Raw genomic sequence first — 21770 nt, forward strand, 5'->3', positions numbered from 1 at the left:
TCATTTTTTTATTTTTATTTTTTGTATAGTTCTTCAATGTATTCTTCCCATATTTTCTTTATTTTGTCCTGTTCAGTTAATGGATTTCCATGTAACCATGCTTTAAATTTCTCCTTGATTACTTGGATCTTGTGGAACAGATCTCTTGTTCTTCCTTTTTTTGTTCTCTTCTATTACTTTACACTGGTTATTGTAATAGTTCTCTTTGCCTCTATGTGCAAGTCGCTGGAACACTGCATTTAAACTTTTGTTGAGGCTTTTCATTTCTTTTGACTACAGAAATAGTCTTTGCACATTCTTCCTTGATAATATATCTGGTTTCAACCTATAGTTCTTCTGGTTCCCATTCACATGAACTTAGTAATGCAAATATATTATTAACATGGTCTTCAAACTCTCCAGGAATGTTGCTTAGATTTTATTTTGGTGCTATGAATGTTTTGGTGTTTTTCTTCAGCTTTATTCTGATTTTCAATATTAACAGTTCATGGTCTGTACCACAGTCAGCTCCTGGCCTTGTTTAAGCAGAGAGAACAGAGATACTCTGTCTTCTGATTCTGGTTATGTAATCTATTTGATTTCTCTATTGGCCATCTGGGGATGTCCACGTGTGCAATCAGATACTACTTAGTTATGTAGCATTTAAAAGTTCTTCATGTTACCATGCAGCCTTGGAAGGTAGGCCAGCATTATTATACAGTGGGGTGGGGCAGAGGCTGAAAGAGCTGATCACCTGAGGCTAACCAGTGATTTCATGGCAGAGATGGGAGTTGAACAGAGGATGTTTTGATTTGTAGCTCCTGGGGCCACTCACTTCTCTTGGGCAGCAAGCTCAGAATTCTGACATCTTTCTGATGTCTCCCCCAAGCTACGAACTGGGCTGTTTATTCAAGCAAATGAACTCCCTTGCAGAGCGTGCCACAGTGCACGCCTTAAAGTTCTTGTTTCTCTTGCAAGTGTTGAATGATACTCCATCCCCAGCAAGTTAGCTGCTAACTCACCCATCATCATGTGTTCCTCCGAGCCACTTTGTGCTTTAAAGCAGTTTTCCTCATTACACATGTAACTGCTGTAAGTGTGCCCAAGAGATCGCTCCGGGAATAGTCAAGAGGAGGACTCTGATGGTTCAGGAGTTCCATGCTTATCAGGTTCTTGTGATGTGTAGATGTGCCTAATGGCATAAGGCAGTTGGGTTTGCTGGAACTTGTGGGTGCAGATGAAGTCAGTGGAGAGAAAAGCCACCTCAGTTCCTAGCGCCCCTTCTGTAACAGAAGCCGGCTGGTGGTTCCATTATAGCTTTACCGTGGGGATGTTTGATGAATGAGGAGTATGTGTTTGCATAGGAAGCCACTGGGGGATCTAAAAGCAGATTAGCCATAATGTGCTTATTCTGCCAAGTTTCTCTCTGGCTATTTGAAAGGAAATGGCTTTTCTACTCTCAACATATTACAGTCTGAAGCTTGTATGTGGGAGAAGTCTGTTGCCGTAGCAGTCAAGCAGGTTCCTAAAATTCCAGCCCATCTGCTTGAGGGGAGAGACCTGTTGTGACTGTGTGTGTGTCTAGGTTTCCCCCAAACTGCTAGAGGAATCCCTAAAGCACAGAAGCTTTTCTCAGCCTCAGAATTTATTTATTTATTTATTCATTCATTCATTCAGTTTCTAACCTGCCCTGCCCAGCTGAAGCCAGGCTCAGGGCGGGTAGCAACATTAAAACCAGCCAACACCCCCCCCCCCCAAAAAAAAAATTATTAAAACACTAAACCCATCATTAAAACATTCACAAATAATCAATTTAAAATAGAAGATGATGCTTAAAATAGAAGATGACAGTTACCACTAAGACTAATTGCAGCCAGGCAGTCTCCCCATATATCATGAACATAATTAAGTAACATGGGGAGGGGGGAAGATAAGGAGACCAGTACAGATGACATCTGTGGCTGTCGTCAGTTATAGGCCTGGTGGAGCAGCTCTGTTTTACAAGCCCTGCGGAACTCCTTGAGGTCCTGCAGGGCTCTGATGTTGCTCGGGAGGGAGTTCCGCCAGGCTGGAGCCAGGGCCGAAAAGGCTCTGGCTCTTGTCAAGGACAATTACACACTCTTAGGGCTGGGGACCACCAGTAGGTTGTTACCCAGCAAATGTAATGTTCTTTGAGGGGTGTTCCAGCAGAGGCGGTCCCGAAGATACGAGGGTCCTGGACCGAGTAAGGCTTTAAAGGTCAAAACCAGCACCTTGAACCTGATTCAGTATTGCAGTTGGAGCCAGTGCAGCTGACGTAGCACTGGCTGTATATGTTCCCGCAGTGAGGTCCCCGTAAGGAGCCTCACCGTGGCATCCTGTACCAGCCTTGAAGAGCTGTGCGCAGGCATGGAGGCCTTCTGGTGAGTCTAGAGCTCTTTCCATGTTATACGTGTTATAGCTCAAAGAACAGCCGTAACAGGTAGCAGGGTGTGGCTGAGGCTTCCTTGGGCTGAAAGCTACAGCCCCTGCAGCTGCCATGGGTGTTCTTGCTACCACAGTATAGAAAGGACAAAAATGGAGATATGTTTGTCAAATTTCGATACCACTTGAATATTAAGAATAGACTAACCTACCGCGCAAGTCCTCATTTACATGTTCCAGCAGTGATCCTCCTCTCACTTTGACCTAGAAAGAAAGGGGTGTTTTTCGGTAGGATCACCCAGTCCCTTGTCGCCCTTTTCCTGTTCTGTGTGTGCTCCCTTTTGAGCCTCCCATGCTGTTGTTTATTTGTAGCCAAACAAAACTTGTAAAACTGTTTTGCTTAGCATGACCTCCTTTATCCTGCCAGTCCTTGTGTTGATTTGCTGGTGGGTTACAGGAAACCCCAAAGTCTTGAATGTACAGCTTGTTGCAAAGCAGCTAAGGAAGATATAGGGTTCCTGAATCAGTGGGTGAGCCAGATAAAATTGGGATTGCTCAGGTAAAATGCACTTGTCACTCTCAGTATTTTAAAAGCAGTTTGTGGCTTGGGGGTCATGTGCATTATATTTGGCAGCCACCCGATATTCCACCCGATATTCCACACAACTCTTCCATTGGGTAGGTGGGCGTTGGGAGCCTCTTTTTTCACAGGATCAGTGACTTCTGCAGTTATCAAGTACCAACAGGGCAACATCTGTGCAAAACGCTGCAGTTGCACCTGTAATGCTGCCTGGATAAGGCCTGCTACTGAGCTAGATCTGTGGGTGCTCTTGAATGAACCTGGCAGCCAACGGGGGTTGTTTTTCTTCTGTTTTTATTCTGCACTTCCTCCAAAGAAATCTGGGCAGCGTACCTTGCCCTCTTCCACCCCCTGTTTCATCCCTTCTCTGCTGTTTGGTTGATCATGGTCCCAAGGTCACCCAGCGAGCTTCGTGGCAGTGGGGATGGAGCCCCGGATCTCTTGTCAACTGTATAGCCATACCCATTCTTGCTTTCTTCCTTTTGTTTTTGCACATACATAGGTTTGTTGTAATAGCTCATATGCTGTTGTAGAAGACCAAGTGTGGTGTGAGACAGGATTTTGTAATGTAAACATGGAAGTGGATTGCAGGAAATATTAAGCCTCTTATTAAACATTGCTGTTTCTGTGCGGTGAAGCTGAATGGCTCTTACAATTGACTTACATCCATTCCCAGCGCATGGCGTGATTAGTACTGTATTTTTCGCTCCATAAGACGCACCTGACCATAAGACACCCCCCACCCCAGCTGGCTGTCAGATCGGGGAACGGCGGCTCGCGCCATCCCGACTCGCCCAGCGGGCTCTGTGCGGGCCCGCCTGCCTCCCAACTGGCCATCGGGGTGGGGAACGCCGGCTCACGCCCTCCCGACGTGCCCAGCTCTGTGCGCCCTGCCCTCCTCCCAGCGCGCCGTCCCGATGCGCTAAGCTCTGTGCGCCCCGCCCGCCTCCCAGCTGGCCGTCTGGGCGGGGAACGCCGGCTCGCGCCCTCCCGACGCGCCCAGCTCTGTGCGCCCCGCTTGCCTCCCAGCGCGCCCTCCCGATGCGCCAAGCTCTGCGTCCTGCCCGCCTCCCAGCTGGCCGTCGGGGCGGGGAACGCCGGCTCGCGTTGTTCCATCACGCCCAGCCGGCTCTGTGTGCCCCTCCCGCCTCCCAGCTGGTTGTCGGGGCGGGGAAAGCCGGCTTGTGTTGTTCTGGCGCGCCCAGCCGGCTGGCGGGAGGGGAGGGGGTCCCTCCGCCCGGCTCTGGGAGTCCCAGATGGACCGGGCTAGGGTCCATAAGACACACATTCACTCCATGAGACACACAGACATTTCCCCTCAGTTTTGAGGAGGAAAAAAGTGCGTCTTATGGAGCGAAAAATACTGTAAGCTGTTGCCAGCTTCTTAACTCTGAGGCCATTGATGTTCTGTTGTTAGTATCTGAGCACAGCTGATCATGAAGATGAGAAGAGGGCGTGTGTATGCGTGAGAAGCTCAGACATTCCACATAGAGGGGGAACTAATGGGGTACAAACTGTATAGCCGTCTTTCAGGCCCCGCCGTCTCCACATAGCCTGGCTTTTAAGGACACAAATTGCCAAAATGTTTGATTTTTTTATTTTGCTCTGTTAGGAAGATATATACTGCCGAGTTCTCTAGAACCCATATACCTACCACAGGAATGAGGCTAGCTTGTTTGGTGTAGCGCAGCAGGGGAGATTCGGGGTCATGCTTGCTAACTGGAGAGCCCCGCTTGCGAGGGCATCTTAATGACTGTGCCAAGGTGTTCAAACAGCCCTTCATGTTTCTCGCGGTCCCTCCCCCCCCCCCCAGTTTAAACATGCTCTCCTTTTGATTTTTCTGTCTGGGCTGTGTTGTGTATGAAAATGGAACTGATGTGTGCACGGAGTGTGGGGGTTGGCTTAACTAGCCCCCTTTTGTCATTGAAACATGGTAATGGTGTATTCCGAGGCGTCCTAATGACAGGGAAATGGGCTGCTGCAAGTGATGTCGCAGGGAGCCATGTGCATCCAGGGGCACACGCAACAAACCTTCAGCATTTGAAACCTTCACTGGACAGTTGAGCTTTGTCATTCCCATTTGACAAGGCGGATGAGAAACACGTAATTGAGGAGATGAGCAGAGCTGGCCCAAGAGACCTTGCCTTGCGCAGAAAATCCAAAATGCACATGGTTCTCTGGAAGCTGTCCCCCCACTCCAAATTTTAATGAATGTAAGCTGAGCCAGGGTCAGTCAGTGAGGTGTGCACAGGAGGGCCCTCCTGTCTTCCCCTCATTAAGCTAACCTTAATGGTGTCCAAACTCTACCATATTTCACCTTGCCTCTAAGCAAACAGAACAGGTACTTAGTGTGTGTGTGTTTATGGAGCCTCTGTAGTCCACTGACAAGTTTGGACTTCAGGCTTACAGGAAGACAAATGGCAGCGGTGGTAGCTGCTGCTTTCTCACTCCCAGCACAGGGACACAGTGATCCTTTTGTTCTAGGCTTGGAATTATACGGCCCTCTGGGCTGGTCCATTAACCCAGTTTTCCTCCCCATGAGGTGAATTGCTTTCTATGAAATGAAAGGCAGCCCTCTCCAGCAATTAAGAGCTTTTAAGCTGCACAGTTGTATGATCAACGAACGTTTCAAATAAAATTCCCCTCATTCCAGATTTCACCTACCATCAGTCTATATTCCCAGGCTGGGCTGCCTGTGTCCTGCTTTTTCCTTTCCAAGTACAGGATTCCAAGGAAGTGGCATTTAAAACTATTGCAGAATTGGGAAGTTTTGCTCCTGCCTCTTACAGTGTTACTTCCTGTTTTACGAGGTCAAGCACCTTAATTCTCCTGAAGCCGTCCCACAGATCTGTTGCTCTAGCAGAAGCACTTTCCTCTAGTGGAAGATGCTCAGTCTGAAAAATGATACGGCGTGTTAATAGGTACCTTGCAGTAAGCATTCATATAGCACTTTCAGGTGTTTGGAATGGTGGCTTGCAAGCGCTGTCTTGTAATCCTTACGACAGCCTTGGAGGCTACTAATGCTGTCCCTGTGTTGTAGCTGAAAGAATCGCTCCCCGAAGGCCACAGGATGAGCTCATTATAGTGGGATCCGAGCGAGTCTCTCTGTCCGTCTGCTGCTCTTGGGGCTGGTTGCACTTGGGGCTGGTGCCATAGCTGTGTAGTAGAGCAGGAAGCTTGCATGCAAAGGTTTGTTGCAGGTTCAAGCCCTGGCCGGGTCCCTAGCTGAAGAGGATCTCTGGTCCCAGGTCTCAGCATGGGTTTTCTCTGCTGAAGCCAATGAGAGCCCCTGCTGGTTGGAAGGGAGAATGCCATGTTAGGAAGGGGTCTGACTTTTTACAAGAGAGCTTTGTGTATTCCTTGCAGGACTGCTGCATATTTTCCCTAAGTGGCAGCTGTGGGGGCAGGCGTTTCCCATGGGGGAGATAGGGAGGAAAGGAACGACAATTTTGAGGAGCAGTTTGCATCAATTGTGTCTCAAATACCTGGGGAACCTCAGGCACGAACATGCCTGACGTAGAGACTTGGGCGGGGTGGAGATAGAAGACTTGGTTTGAAACTCCTTCATTCAGTATTTTTGATACGCCCATAAGATGTATCTTTATCTTGAGCTCGCTGGTGGATGGATATTATCTGGAGCAGGCGGCGACACTGGGATCAGCCTTCTAACCTACATTCCCTCTGTACATTTCAGAAAATACCTGAACATATCACTTCCTCTGTTAATAAAAGAGTGACATCTTGTACCTGGTCTCAAGGAATCTGTGTGACAAGAAACTATCTATTTCAAACCTAGAAGCATGTTAGGGTGGAGAGGAGAAAAATATACAGCTTAGGGAAGTTTGCATGGATTTATTTCTAAAATATAATTTATTGGTATTTGGAGAAGAGCTGTTTTACGAGTTGGAGAACTCCAGGCGGAGCTCATTAAATTTTATTTACTTTGTTTTATAAGCTGCCTGCTCACCAAGACTCTAGGCGGATGACAAAATGCAGAAAACGATTCAATCAGGCAGCATGAGACATCCCAAAACAGTGCAGTAGTGCTAGGATTACAGAATTAGAAAACAATGCAAACAAACAAGAACTGTCAAAGGCATGACATACTATCATGCAGAAGGTGGATTACAAAGGTAGTGCATTAATATTTATGGCCTCAGCTCTCTTGTGGTTTCTCATTTCTGTTGATATTTTCCCTCAATCCCTTTGCATTAACTTGGAGGTCTTCCCCACGCATGTAAGTGTGGTGACCTTCCTCCCCCCACCTCAAGAATTTTCTAGGGCTGTGAGCTTCTGATGTGCTGTGTTCCAGGCTTAATTTCTACTTTCTTCTCCAGGTTTGAGTACAGAAGGTATCTATCGGGTGAGTGGAAACAAGTCTGAGATGGAGAGCTTACAACGGCAGTTTGATCAAGGTAACGCCCTATCTGGAAGGTTGTGAAACAGCTGAGAGAAATGCACATAAACACTGTGAATTACAAAAGTAGAAGTTGAGTCGCTGTGCTTTTTTGAAAACAAACCAAATGACCTCTATAATACTCACTAAGAAAAGGACTCAAATTTCCTGGGTGACTTCTTCTCAAAGCCGTGCTGTGTCTGCCCCCCCCCCCCCATCAGTAATTGAATGGGTGAGCACTTGGTCCCTGCATGCTGAAATGTCCCCGCCCAACTTGTAGCTAGTTATTCCCCCCCTACACACACACACAGGGTCTCTCTCACCCCTCTCTGCGTTATTACACTCGCCCAAGCAGTCTGACATGAGCAAGGGCCATCATCCCCTCCGTGGTGCATGTGTTCTTCTCACGTCTCATCTGCCTCCTTGTGATAGCCACGATCAGCAGGGTGTGACCACAGTTAAATCCTCTCATTGCAGATCACAGCCTGGACTTTGTAGAGAAAGACTTCACAGTGAATGCTGTAGCTGGAGCCATGAAGAGTTTCTTCTCGGAGCTTCCTGACCCCCTTGTTCCCTACAACATGCAGATCGAGCTGGTGGAGGCTCACAGTAAGTTTGCACCAGTCAGAGATTTTTAAACTTTTATTGTTTTTAGAGCACTGGGGAGGATCATAGAATCATAGAGTTGGAAGGGACCACCAGGGTCATCTAGTCCAACCCCCTGCACAATGCAGGAAATTCACAACTACCTCCCCCCCAAGCCCCCAGTGACCCCTACTCCATGCCCAGAAGATGGCCAAGATGCCCTCCTTCTCATCATCTGCCTAAGGTTATAGAATCAGCATTGCTGACAGATGGCCATCTAACCTCTTCTTAAAAACCTCCAGGGAAGGAGAGCTTACCACCTCCCGAGGAAGCCTGTGATTTATTTTCAACCCATTGTTTCTGGTACAACCTTCTGGGGCAACAGAAAACAACTCTGCACCCTCCTCTATATGACAGCCCCTCAAGTATTTGAACAATGTTATCATATCCCCTCTCAGTCTTCTCCTCTTCAGGCTAAATGTACCCAGCTCCTTCAACCTTTCCTCATAGGACTTGGTCTCCAGACCCCTCACCATCTTTGTTGCCCTCCTCTGGACACGTTCCGGCTCGTCTGCATCTTTCTTAAATTGTGGTGTCCAAAACTGAACACAGTACTCTAGGTGTGGTCTAACCAGAGCAGAGTAAAGCGATACCAGCACTTCACGTGATCTGGACACTATACTTCTGTTGATGCAGCCCAAGATCACATTTGCCTTTTTAGCTACTGCATCACACTGCTGACTCATGTTCAGTGTTTGGTCTACTAAGACCCCAATATCCTTTTTGCACACACTACTGCTGAGACAAGTCTCCCCCATCCTATAATTATGCATTTGATTTTTCCTACCTAAATGCAGAACTTTACATTTGTCTTTGTTGAAGTGCATTTTATTCGTTTTATCCCAATTCTCCAGCCTGTCAAGATCATCCTGTATCTTGGCTCTGTCTTCTACTGTATTTGCTGCCCCTCCCAATTTAGTATCATCTGCAAATTTAATAAGCATCCCCTCTATTCCTTCATCCAAATAATTTATAAAGATGTTGAACAACACAGGGTCCAGGATAGATCCCTGAGGAACTCCACTAGTCATTTCTTTCCAAATGGATGAGGAACCATTAACAAGCACTCTTTGGGTGCGATCTGTCAACCAGTTACAGATCCACCTAACAGTAATAGGATCTAACCAACATTTTCCCAATTTGTCAACTAGAATACTATGTGGAACCTTATCAAAACCTTACTGAAATCAAGTTAAACTATGTCTACAGCATTCCCCTGATCCAGCAAGGTAGTAACTTTCTCAAAAAAGGAGATAAGATTAGTCTGACATGACTTGTTCTTGAGAAACGCATGCTGGCTCTTAGTGACTAGATCCATCCTTTCTAAATGCTCAAGGACTGACTGTTTGATGATCAGGACCCTTCTCCCTATTTCTCACATTGCAAGAGCTAGTTTTTCTCCGGTTTGGGGGCTGGCGGCTTTCATAGCCATGAGGCCCCCTGTGCACATTTTAATACCATGTTTTCCTTTTTTAATTGCCTTCCTGAATGTTACCAATGTAACAAGCAAATATATGACATGCATACCTTGCAACAAGAGAGGTTAGGAAAATGTTGTGCGTACACTAAGTATCCTAATTCAGTTTTTTCTCTGCTTCCCACTCCCAATTCTTCAGGATCCTACAGTGTATCCTGGGATATTCTTGTAAAGGCCTGAACCCCCAGACATGACTATCCCCATTCTTTATGCTGGAAATCACCGCTTGCTTGTTAATTTAGCTCAGTCAAGTTCAAATGCAAAGTTGTGGAAATCCACTCAGTGTCCTTTCAATATGAGATCTGCTTGTCAAGCTGCTACATAATTTAGTTTGGGGAGGTGGTACTTTCTCCCCTTCTAAAAGGTAATGGTAAAGGTCCCCTGTGCAAGCATCGGGTCATTCCTGACCCATGGGGTGACGTCATATCCCGACGTTTACTAGGCAGACTTTTGTTTTACGGGATGGTTTGCCAGTGCCTTCCCCAGTCGTCTCCCCTTTCTCCCCTTTACCCCCAGCAAGCTGGGTACTCGTTTTACTGACCTCGGAAGGATGGAAGGCTGAGTCGACCTCGAGCCGGCTACCTGAAACCGACTTCCGTCGGGATCGAACTCAGGTCGTGAGCAGAGCTTGGACTGCGGTGCTGCAGCTTACCACTCTGTGCCATGGGGCTATTCTTCCCTCCCCCCCTTCTAAGCCTCCTTCCGAGGTCGGTGAAATGAGTACCCAGCTTGCTGGGGGTAAAGGGAAGATGACTGGGGAAGGCACTGGCAAACCACCCCGCAAAGTCTGCCTTGGAAACATCGGGATGTGACGTCACCCCATGGGTCAGGAATGACCCGGTGCTTGCACAGGGGACTTTTACTTTTAAGCATGCTCTAATTTCCAGACTGCCACTTCAGCTTCATAAGTTTCTGTCTGCCTCTGGCTCTCTCAACAATAGCAATTTCCTGAAAAGACAGATGCACCTGGAATGCAGTTACCAAGAGCTGAATGTCTTGATTCTTATAGCCATTTATCCTGGGCACAGCCTTGTGGAGCTCCAATGAAGCTTCCATTTATTTGCCATGTGGAGCTCCAATGAAGCTTCCATTTATTTAAATAGGGCCTTCTAGAGGAGCTCAAAAATACCCAGTTTGTAAATCGGGATTGTTTTCCAGTGTTACCTCCAGCTCCCCACACACTTCCTAGTGATTGCTACTAATTATTATTATTATCATAATCATTATTATAAAATAAGGATATGTAGCCCTCTAGATCAAAAATATTTTAACATAGCCCTCATGCCAAACAAATAACTTGCCCTGATACAGAATCTGAGTAGGAAAGTAAGTAAGGTATCTCTGCTTAACACTGGCTAGTTCTCTGGAATTGTGGCTGGCTTCTGACTAAGTAAGATACAGAAGAACCTGAAAAGATTGCGAGGCAAACTTCGGGGACTGAAAAGAAGCTGAACCGCGTGTCATGAGGAGAGTTTCAGAGAACTTTAAGAATGGAGGCCAAGGCTGGGTAGAAGAGGTGATGACATTTTCCATCTTCTTCGATGTCCCCCTTTCAGCTGGTTTTAGAAAAGATGTTAGACAAATTCATGGAGGACAGGCCCATCAGGGGCTGTTAGCCACAACAGCTAAATAGAACCACCATTGAAGCCTGTGACTGATTGGTACTGGCTGGCAACAGCAGAAGGAGGCTTTGGCCTCTGTACCATGCTTGAAGGCTGCCTGGGCGCATCTGGCTGACCGCTGTATGGAACTGGATGCTGGACTAGGTAGGCCACTGGTCTGATCCAGCTTGGCTGCTCTTAATGCCACTTCGAAGGGGAGCCACAGCTCTTTGGAGTCACAGATAAAGTGACAAAGGGTGCAAGAAGGCCCAGCTGCAGGGAGGGGTCGCTTGAGCGTAAGGACGGGCCTCCCCCAGGACCAGTGTAGAAACGTGGGAAGAACCTTAAGGGCCAAAGGAATCTAATGCAGGCATAAATTACACTAAGAAAGAAAGGATGGGTCGGCTGTAACACGGATGAAATCCTCTCCTCAGCAGGGCTATTAAAATATTTTATGAGAACCTTTTTTACCTCTTGAAGGGCTTCAGCAAAGAGATATGAGTTTGACGTCTAGCACCACCTACAGCTAGAAAATAAAATGGCATGAGAAAAGAGTTCCATTGTGTGTGAGAACTGCTGAGGCAGCATCTTCCAGGTTTTATTTTTTCCCCCTAAGTGAGAAAAATAAATGACTCCAAGAGTGCCACAGCTGGCTTTCTTAAAAAATGTGCTTAGGCATGTTACACTAAATGACAGCACAGTATAATAAAACAGTCGGCTGTGCTGAGCATCATGCTTCGGCTGGGATTTTGGGCAGCGCGAACGGGCTGCAGAGTAGGGAATCAACTGATCTGTTCTCTGTGGGGCATCATCTGTTGGGACGTTCTCCCCATGAGCCCTGTTTGGAATGAACGGGAGCCTACTTTCAAAATTTAATCCTGAACCCTGTTTCTACCTGATTTAGCCCATATCAGTTATGTAAATCTGGCCAGTTGGCATAATCTGAATATTCTGCCGGCCCTTTTTGTAAGCTGCTTTTAAATGGTACTTGGAATAAGTAGAGTATAAATTACTAAGCTTCTAGCATATGTACTAATACAATACTCTTGCATACAAGGTGGTGTGATTCAGGGAGTCGGCCTTTCAAGCTGCTCTCAGCCCTCCTTAAACAATGGCTGTGGCTCAGTGGCAGAGCGTCCGCTTTGCATGCAGAAGGTCCCAGGTTCAATCCCTGGCATTTCCAGTTGAAAGTATCAGGTTGTGGGTGCTATGAAAGATCTCTGAGACCCTGGAGCCGTTGCCAGTCGGAGTAGACAATGTTGACCTTGATGGACTGATGGTCTGATTTGGTATAAGACATCTTCAGGTGTTCATGTGTGTTCACCCTACCCAGGAAAGGAAATGCAAAGATTACAACTGCCTGGAAGCACTGAATGGGCAAAGGCCAAAGGGTGATGGTTGAGAGTGGGGATATCAGCTATACAATCTTTGGGTACCAAACTGGGCTACCCCAAAGGAAGAGGGAAGCACTTGTCACTGAGAGCAAGATGGCAGTGAAGTGCTGAAGGAATAGTACAGGATGCTCGTTCAGAATGGGTTTGTGAGAGATTTCCACCTAATTCCGTCCTCTTTGAAAGCATACATAGCTTCTAACGCATTTTGAAGCAAATCAGCTTGTAACCTATTGAGAACCTGATTGTACTCCACTACCATCTTGTCCCTCCTGGGAAAAGCCTGCACCTGCTTCATAGCCCTTCCCCATAGGATTTTGCACTAAGGGGAGGCACTGCCTGGACCCTACAATTTTAAGGACTACATCTGTTTCTGAATGTAACTTTAGACAACCTCAGAGTTGTCAGATCTTGGAAAAAACTGGGTTCCGAGCAGTGTTTTGCTTCAGTTCCCATCTGAATCTATTCTGCATTTTGGGGTCCTAGTTTTAGAGGTGGTCTTCATGAAATTACTGAGAATTGGTGGTTACTGCCTTTCCTGTTTTGGTAGGCAAGATTTAAAGAAAATATTTTTTAAAGTGCTCAATAAATGGCACTGAGCCAGAGGAGCACGCACCCTGGTAAGAAAGTCTGTGTAGAGAATCCACATACAAACACCAGACAGAAAATTACCATCTGTAGTGAGATAAGAATCCTATCTCCCTTTCCCGCCTTGGGAGGTGGGGTCCATTGTTCTGAACTTGTGAAGTAACTCAAGTTCAGCCTTCTCATGTTGCAATTTCCCCTTGAAATTCCTTTTCTGCCCCCAAGTGTTTCCCCTCGGCTCTAACCAAGCTGATTACAATAATGCATGGTACCTTTGCCTCCTTTACAAGCATTCTTTACAACACCCCTCCCACCTTCTGACTAGGATAAAAGGGCTCAGATCTACATTTCTACTCTACTCATGTCTGACAAAGGGGGCTCTGACTCTTGAAAGCTGACACCCTGAAACTCTTGTTGGTCTCTAAGGTGCTACTGAACTCAAATCTAACAGACTGAAAGCAGGAATTCACAGCTCTTGTACAAGTCAGGAATACAGACATCTCAGGCAGTTTTTGTTTACAGCAGTCTGTCTCCAACTCAGGAGTGGGCACAGTATGTAGCCTCCAAGACACATCTGGTCTTGCCAGGGGCCCCTCATAGAATCCATTCTTTTTTAAAAATATGCTTTTAATGGAATTGATGGAGCAGGTTATAAACTGGGAGGTGAGGTACAATGGTTATTTCTGCTCCCCAGTAGTCTTCAGACCTGGATCTGCTCCCCTGTCCCTTAAAATCTGAGCAAAGTTCTTAATGTTTCAAGGTAGCTTTGGTCAAAGGACAGTTGTAGAACAAGTGGAACATGTATATTGGATGTAGCTTGGCCTATGTCACGGTGGTGATAAAATAATAGGGAAATTGTTTTAATTGCCTGCCAATTACCTTGATCCTCCCCGCATGAAGCCCTCTGATGTTTAACCAAATGACTTGTGTTTAGTCTTAGTGCAGACTGATGTGTGATTCCCTTCTCTTAAGAAAAAGGCTCAGGTGTTTCAGGTTTTCATTCTTGGAGCAGTATCAGTGCTTGTGTTGCATGCTAACAGCCGAGGATCAGAAATAACCTGTTTGCTTATTTCCATCCCTTTAAAAACAGAGATCAATGACAGAGAGCAGAAACTGCACGCCCTGAAGGAGGTGCTGAAGAAATTTCCCAAGGAGAACTACGAGGTCTTCAAATATGTAATCTCTCATTTGAACAAGTATGTCCAACATGCGTCTTCTTGCGTCCCCCTGAGAAGTAGGCAGGGGAGGGGGGGCGAGGCTGTCCCCTTCGGTTGAGCAGTGGACTTCTTGAACAAGCGTTGGAGCCATGCAATGCCAGTGCTGGCTCGCAGCAGCAGAGCCTGCCTGGAGTGAATCTCTTCCCCGACATGTCTTCCAATTAAGCCCACATTTATCAAGGGTCTCATTAAGTTCAGTAAATTCTGCTCCTCCAGAAATTGGCAGCAGTGCTCTGGCAGAGGCTGTTATCAGGCCTGCTGTCTCCCCAGTTTCATTAACTACAGCCGCAGGGCTTTGGTTGCTTGGCAGAGGTTGTGTTCACAAGGCTGTGCTCTTCTGTTCGCAGCTAACGAGTCCCGAATTAACCACCCAACCCCTTCGGTACTGCTCTTGCAAAGTTCCTAACAGGCTGTGGCAGCCATGCAGTGCTTGGAGGGGGTGTTCTCAGCAACAGCCTTCTAGTTTAGAAAACAAGGCATCCAAAGAACACACTCCCCCCCCCTTCTATGGTGTGGAGTGTGTTTAGCTCTTAATGTAGAATGCTTTTGCAGTCCTGGAAAGAGAAGCCTATGAAATAATCCCTCATTCTGACTTGTATGAAAAAAGAATTGTGGGATAATGTTTTATCTGCAGGCCCCTCCTGGCCAGTCCAGTATGTCTAACCAGCCCCAGTGCCTCTATGCCTCCCCCTCCCCCAGTGCTACAGAAATGTGACCAACCATAGGCCGGGCACAGAAATCAGGGTACGACTTTGCGACCCAATGCCTAATAAAGGTTCTGTCACGATGACTTTGCAACCAGCTGAGGATCCGTACATTGATTGTGGAGATTCCCCTTCCACTGCTTCAGGCACATAAGCGGTATCCCTGGGGAGCGGGGTGGGGGGTGCATAATCTGCTTGGAGGAGTGCAGAACTGCTGTCTGCGGTTACCCGGTTTTTTCCCTGCAGGGAAAAAAGACCTCCTGCTGCCCAGACCCTGCTCACCTCGCCTGGTTCTGTGTCTTTGCAGAGTGAGCCACAACAACAGACTCAACCTGATGACGAGTGAGAACCTCTCCATTTGCTTCTGGCCCACCCTGATGAGACCTGACTTCAGCACGATGGATGCCCTCACCGCGACCCGCATTTACCAGACAATCATAGAACTCTTCATCCACCAGTGCCCCTTCTTCTTCTACAATCGGCCCATCATTGAGCCCCCGGGGGCCACGCCCAGCTCTCCTTCCACCATTCCCACCAGCGCCCCTTTCCTCTCCTCCACACCCGTGATGGCCCAGCCTTCTCCTCCACAGACTCCTCCTCCCTCTCCACAGTCTCCCCTCCAGCCCCTTCTCCCTCCCCAGCTTCAGGCTGAGCAGCACACACTGTGAAACCTCAAGAACAGTAGGAACAGAGGTCTGCTTCTGTTCTTGCCCGCAGAACAGAGATTGGAAACTCAGTCCCGGTGCCCGTCGGCCCTCTCTTTCCTCACCTCAGCCGCGTCAGCAGCGGCCAGCTGGGGCATTGGACACCTGTGAAGCCTTGGTTCTGTCTCAGTGCCTGGCACGGAAGGGCCCGCTGGGTCAGTGACATCTTTGGACGTTGCCCTGGGCAGCAGGAGGTCTTGGGCCTCTCTTTGAATGCTGAATCTGTTCAGTCGGGATACGCTTTGACCCACTTGAACCCGGAGCCCCGTGTAAACACTGCGAAGTCCAGCTGGGAGGCTCTGGTCCGAGGTTTCAGATGGGCGTTTGGGAATCACTCCCATCCCCTACTCCCTGTGCATGAACAGAGTGGGCCTGATAGATAGAGCCCTCCCCCCCAACACATTCCACAAGTTATAACCGAGGCCTATCCTACATTGCTGGACATCTCGCTGATTTTAGGGGGACCACAGTTTCACCTGAGACCAATTCACATCATCTCAGCCTCGCTGCTTTGAAGGCCTGGACTGACACGTCCGTAGGAGGGAAAGGCTTTTTACATTTTGACAAGGCCGGAATGTAACTTTTTTTCCAGACTGTGAAGCAGTGGCCAATCGTAAAGTGGGAAGAAACTCCTGAAGCGGCTGGGGGAACAAAAGGAACACTAGAAAAAATGGAATGATACCCCTCCCCCCAATCCTGCTGGTTGGGTTGGGTTCTTAGTCTGCAAAGGAGCGTTGATAACCAGGTCTTTTTTTTCCTGGAAAAAATCTGTGCATGGCAGAAGCAAGGGTAGGGAGGAGACAGAGCCCAGGTTTGGTCCGGCCTGGTTCATACTGTCGCCATTTGACAAATCAGTGCATATCTCTCTCGCCTCACTCCCCCTTCCCCCAATGGAATATTGGTGTTAGCACTTAGGGGGGGCGGGCAGCGCGAGCACGCACATGTTTTGCCAACTGTCCCATGTTTTGCCGTCTGACTTGGGTTTGGATTCCTTTGGAACACTATGTTGACAGAAACACTGTTTGAGCGTGTGTGTGTATGTGTCTTTTTGTTTGTATGTACGTGGGGCATGAGATTGCTTGCAAACGGGGGGGGGTGCTAGAACCACAGTTTTTTTTAAAGAGTTGCCAATGGAACCTTTTTTTTAAAGTGTGGAATGTGATGCAGGAAAGAGATGGAGGGAATTGCAGGTCTGCCAAACTCCCCCCCCCCCCCAAGTGCTGAATTTGGGAGAGGCTGCCTTTGGGGGCGAGGAGAGCCACCAGAGGCATTTTTGTGCTGCTGTGACTCCTTGGGGTGGGTGCCTGGGTGTGTTTGGCTTGGGAGGCCTAGAACCTGTTTCCAGGGGCTGCATTGGGTGGGGGCGGGGTGTCTGATCCAGGCCCTTCATTGATTTCTGCTGCTTGCTGCTCTGACGAAGCTCGCGAAGCAGCTTGGGGAGTGCCCGCATTGAAGGGCAGAGGCTGAGGTTGTGGATGGCTCTTCAAGTTCCTTAGCTCTGTCAGCCTGGTGGCAGGATCAGCTGCCTTGCCTATGCCAGCACAGGACAAGAGGCCTCTGCGTGTGCACCCAGGTCACTGTGGCCCACTCTTCTCCCTGCCCCCAGTCCACATAGAGGTGTGTGCCACAGCTTCACTGTCTTGTGTGCCCTCCTGCAGCGTGCTTGCTTCCTCGCCTTTGCCTGTCCCAAGAGCAGCCGTCTCCCCTGATGAGACCTCGGATCTGTGGTCTTTCGTGCACTTCGTAGCCAGGGTATGTGCTGGATGAGCAGCGCAACCTGCCTTTGCTTCAAGTGACTTCTGCTTGTCTCCATGTGGGGGGAAATGGCAAAGTAGTCCACCACTAGCGAGTACTATCCAGTTGCGGTTTTCGCTGTCATGGGGTGGTGATGGTGGTGGTTGTGCTTGGTCGGGGTGCCTGCACCTCTCAGTGAACGAGTGGAGGGGAGAATGGTTGTTCTCAGTAACAGAGCAGTTTTTAAACTGGAGTTCCCACGGTACCACTGGGAGGATGAAAGGGGGCCCATCCCTTCTGTCTCTTCGCACTTTAAAACAACCTGTGGTTTATCACTTATTTTTTAAGCATTTCAAGGATGTTTGAGTGAAATAATGGGGAGGGGGGACAGTCCCAGCCCCCCCTTCCACAATCAGGCCCCGTCTTTACTCCACTTCTGTCTGGCATACAGAACCTCCCCTCCCGGCATCTTCAGCGACTGACTCTCTCCTCTAAATAAGCTGAATTATGGGCTCATTATTTTAAAATTGGCATTAAGAAGCTGTACCTGTGTCAGGAAGAACCACTTGTGGGCGTCCCTCCCAAGTTTTGTATTCTCATGTGTTTGAAAATGAAGCTTTTATGTAAATATTGAATTTTTTTTTTAGAATGTTACGAAGGAAAACTGAATATGCCTCCTCAATAATTATGCATTCATAATGCTAAAAAAATCAACATAGGGCGGAGAGGAAGGTGGTGCTAGGAGGTTCCCCCTCCAGCCTTCCTCCCGGCAGAGGGGAGAGCCGCTTCTGGCTGGCCTGCGCTCATGGGAATTGGGTTTTGGCCACAAACAACATAGGCTGGGAAATGCCGCTCTCTGCCTTGGGTGGGTGACTTCTGGCTCACATGCAAGGTGTGTGTTTCTGTGCCTTCTCTCTGGGTCTGATGCTAAACATCTTGAAGACCCCTTATCAAGACCTGTGGAGATACAAGGCCAGCCTTCCTGGCCGGTCTTCTTGAGGAATGTTTGGTCACTGTGGCATTCTGTGGAATCCCCTACTTCCTTTCCAGTTCCCTGCTCACCCTTTGAATCCTCTCCCCCCCCCCCCAGTCCATGCATCCCTTAACTGCCACTCACTGACACAGCGGCTGGTTCGGCAAGCCAACAGAAGCTTAGTTGTTCTCTCCAGAAGACCAGCTGCGACCTTCCAGGTCCTTAGTTGGAGGTCTTCCATAGATTTAGTTTGGTTGGACCTGATCCAGCCTGATAGTCTAGATCGGGGTTCCCAGCTTAGTGCCCATGGGCGCCATGGCACCTGCTGACACCTTCTCTGGGTGCCCACCAAGTGTTTTTAGAAAATGGGCATGGCCAGAACCAGCAAGGGTTCTGATTTGCCATTGGAAATTTGATCAGTTGTGCAGGTTTTTTTTTTAATTTGCTTCGGCGGCAGCTGCCAACGTAATACAAGGATCTTCACTGTGGTGACAGAAGGAAAGCTGGGGCGGCAGTTTTGTGTCTGGTTCCGCCTCCTGTGGCAGCCATCTTGTGGCTGTGCCTACCACCCAGGCTCAAAAAGGTTGGGGACTGCTTTTCCAAATGCAGTAAACAAAGGAAAGTTGCTGTGTTTGTGCAGGGTGGACCTCACAGCTCCCTTCTCCCCAGTTTTTTCCCCATCTGCAACCTTGCAAGTCTGCTGCATGAGTAAAGTTGGTGGCCCAGAAGAGACTCTCCCTTGGGTCCCCCCCCTCCCTGCCTGCGTCCCGCCTCCTCTTGACACAAGTGACTTCAAGTGCCCACTTTTAAGTGGGTTAAATCTCTTTCCTCCTGTGGGGAAAAAAATTAAACTACCTACAGTCTCTTTGGATGCCAGGGGCTGTCTGAGACGAGGTCTTCCTTTCCGGTAGGAGTTGACCTCTCCTCCACTCTGCCAAAGGAGGAATGTTGATTTGCCACAGGTGGTGTGCCCCTCTGGGAGTGGGGGAAAAGAGCAACTTCCTATCACTCATGTGCTGCGCAAATATTATTGGTGTTCTCTATGGCCTAGGCAGTGGCCTTAACGGTTGGATTTGAGGTTATCACGCGGGTTGGGTGGGAAGGGAGGTTGCTATGAAGAAGGCAGGGTCCGATCTGGGCTCTTCCCCAACTCTTCCCCCAGTGTGGGTTAAAACTGGACTTCCTTTTTCAAATTGGGAAGAACTGCCCTTCCCCTGCCTGCCTGGGTAAGCTCAAACTCATTCCAGAAGCCTGCGTTCGTGCCAACGGGGGCAAATTCCCATCATGCACTGCCAAAGTAGCCTGTGGGGGGGGGGTCACCTTACCTTGCTGGGACAGACTTTCCGTGCAAAGGCACATTAGCTTTCTTTCCAAGAGGAATCCCCCCCCCCAATCCGGACTTCGCTTTAAGAAAAACATCCAGCAAACACCCCTGTGGTTGAAAATGACCAACATGGCAAGACCCAGCAAGCGGGTTTCTGCTTCCCAGGTGCAACCTGCCACACCTGAACCCTCACGAAGCTGCCTTAGACTGAATCAGTCCATCAAGGAGAGTATTGTCCATTTACACCGACAGCGGCTCTCCAGTGTCTCAGGCAGAGGTCTATCTGATTCCTTTAAGGGAAGAAGCCAGGATTGAACCTGGGACCTTCTGCGTGCCAAGCAGAAGGTCTGCCCCTGCGCCATGCCCCCCCCTGTTTCCTGTTCCCCTCTGAGCTCTTGCGGTTGATCAGATAATTTATACATGTGATTCTTTTTTTAAAAATTTAAAAACCCTCAAAAGGAACCCAACTGAGGAATTCTTAAAACAATAACACTATAATTGCTTGCCTGGATCAGGTATTGTTGACTTGGTTGACCTGGCCGTTCTGTACAGCAGCTTCTCTTTGGTTTCTGTCGCCTAGCCAGGGGGGTGCGTTGGGTGGTCCACGGGCCAAGTAGCGGCCCCCGGCGGCCCACGAGGCGTGTCTGTCCGTTCAAACTATCGCTCTGACTGTAGAGGTTCATTTGGGGGGGGGGAGCATCCCCTGGAGCCTGTGTAATAGGTCCTAGTTTTGACTGTTAGGTTTAACTCTCCCACACACCTTTGTAAAGTCGGAATACGATAGAAATATTGTATTTTAAATGTAGTTTAAGGCAGGGCATAAGTTATTGTTTAAATAAACTTAATTTTTTTTCTGTGTACATTAAAAAAAGCAGCCCCATCTCTGTTTCTCAAACTGTATGGGAATAAGGCTTGTCTTGAACAGCTGGATTTAGTTCTGCACTCTGCTTTTTTTCCCCTGGTACTTGTATTTTCACATGTAAAATGATCTCTATATATGTTGAATTAACAAATTTCTTTTTGGAGTTGAACAAAAAAAATATTAATGGTAATTAAAAAAATGTGTTAGTAGTTCCAGCTAAGTATGTGCCCGAAACACTCTTTTTCACAGAAACAAAATACTGAAAGATCTGTATGTAAAGAAAAGTATAATGGTTATTTCTCTGTATTTTAGGAGCCTAACAACATCCTTTAGTTATTGGTGATAGAATATATTTCTTTTAATGCTTCTTTTAAGGACATTTTAAACCATTTGTGGTTCCCACCCCCCAGGCCAATCCAATTAGTGCATGAAAATGTTGAAAGCTCTGGGCAAACAAACAAACAAAAAAAGCCCTTTTTCTGCTGAGTTTAAAAAGAAAAAAAATCATGTATTTGCTACAGAGTATTGTATGTGTCTCAATGGGAATGGTGTAAAAACTTAAAGGCCTTACGTGATATGTATCATAGTTAATAAATCAATCTTGTACAAAAAGGATCCCTCCAAATCCCCCCCCCAAAAGCTCTTTCTGTTCCTGCTGCTTTTTATACCTGCACGTGGTCTTCGTGTGGTGTTTGCTTCTTCAGCCCCCCTCTGATCAGGGCACCCTGGAAGCTCAGTAAACAGGAAGGAGTGGGGGGGCCTTGAATGCTTAGAGAGAAAAGGGTGGAGAGCACCTGCTTTCTCGTCCACGTTGCCACCCAGCCAGGCCCTCTTGGGAGCTGGTTCTTTGTGGGCTCGTGGCCACGTGCCTCTTTGACACGAAGGCCCCCGTGGTCAGTCCTGCATGGAACGGGCATCTGTGGGCTTGCTAGACAAATGCAGAGCCAGAGCTCCTTGCCAGGCTTTGCTTGCCTATGATTTAAATCAGCCTGCAAAGGAGGAAAACACACACACACCCTACAATATTTGGTGTTGGATATATGCTTTTGGATTTGGTGTCAGTTTCCTCTCTCTGTTGCGGAAGAACCAGCAGGATTGCCCAAAATGTATCACAACCCGCTAGGTCAGAATGTGGTGAGTCCCATTTCCTTCCAAGACAGGATCTCCCCCCCCCCCCACTTGTTGGCCCTTTTCC

At 48.0% G+C, this 21770-nt stretch overlaps 1 protein-coding gene across 1 annotated transcript in view; it reads left to right on the plus strand.

The window, feature by feature from the left end:
* ARHGAP35 (Rho GTPase activating protein 35) overlaps positions 1-15879 on the plus strand; it is a 64538-nt gene extending 48659 nt beyond the window's left edge. The window contains exons 3-6 of the mRNA XM_056846207.1: positions 7300-7377; positions 7836-7967; positions 14148-14253; positions 15286-15879. Coding sequence (XP_056702185.1) covers positions 7300-7377; positions 7836-7967; positions 14148-14253; positions 15286-15646 — 677 coding nt within the window. The 3' untranslated portion in view covers positions 15647-15879. The remainder of the gene's footprint in view (positions 1-7299; positions 7378-7835; positions 7968-14147; positions 14254-15285) is intronic.
* The last annotated feature ends 5891 nt before the right edge of the window (positions 15880-21770 follow it).

This window comes from Euleptes europaea, chromosome 3 (assembly GCF_029931775.1).
Source record: "Euleptes europaea isolate rEulEur1 chromosome 3, rEulEur1.hap1, whole genome shotgun sequence".
Lineage (NCBI taxonomy): Eukaryota > Metazoa > Chordata > Lepidosauria > Squamata > Sphaerodactylidae > Euleptes > Euleptes europaea.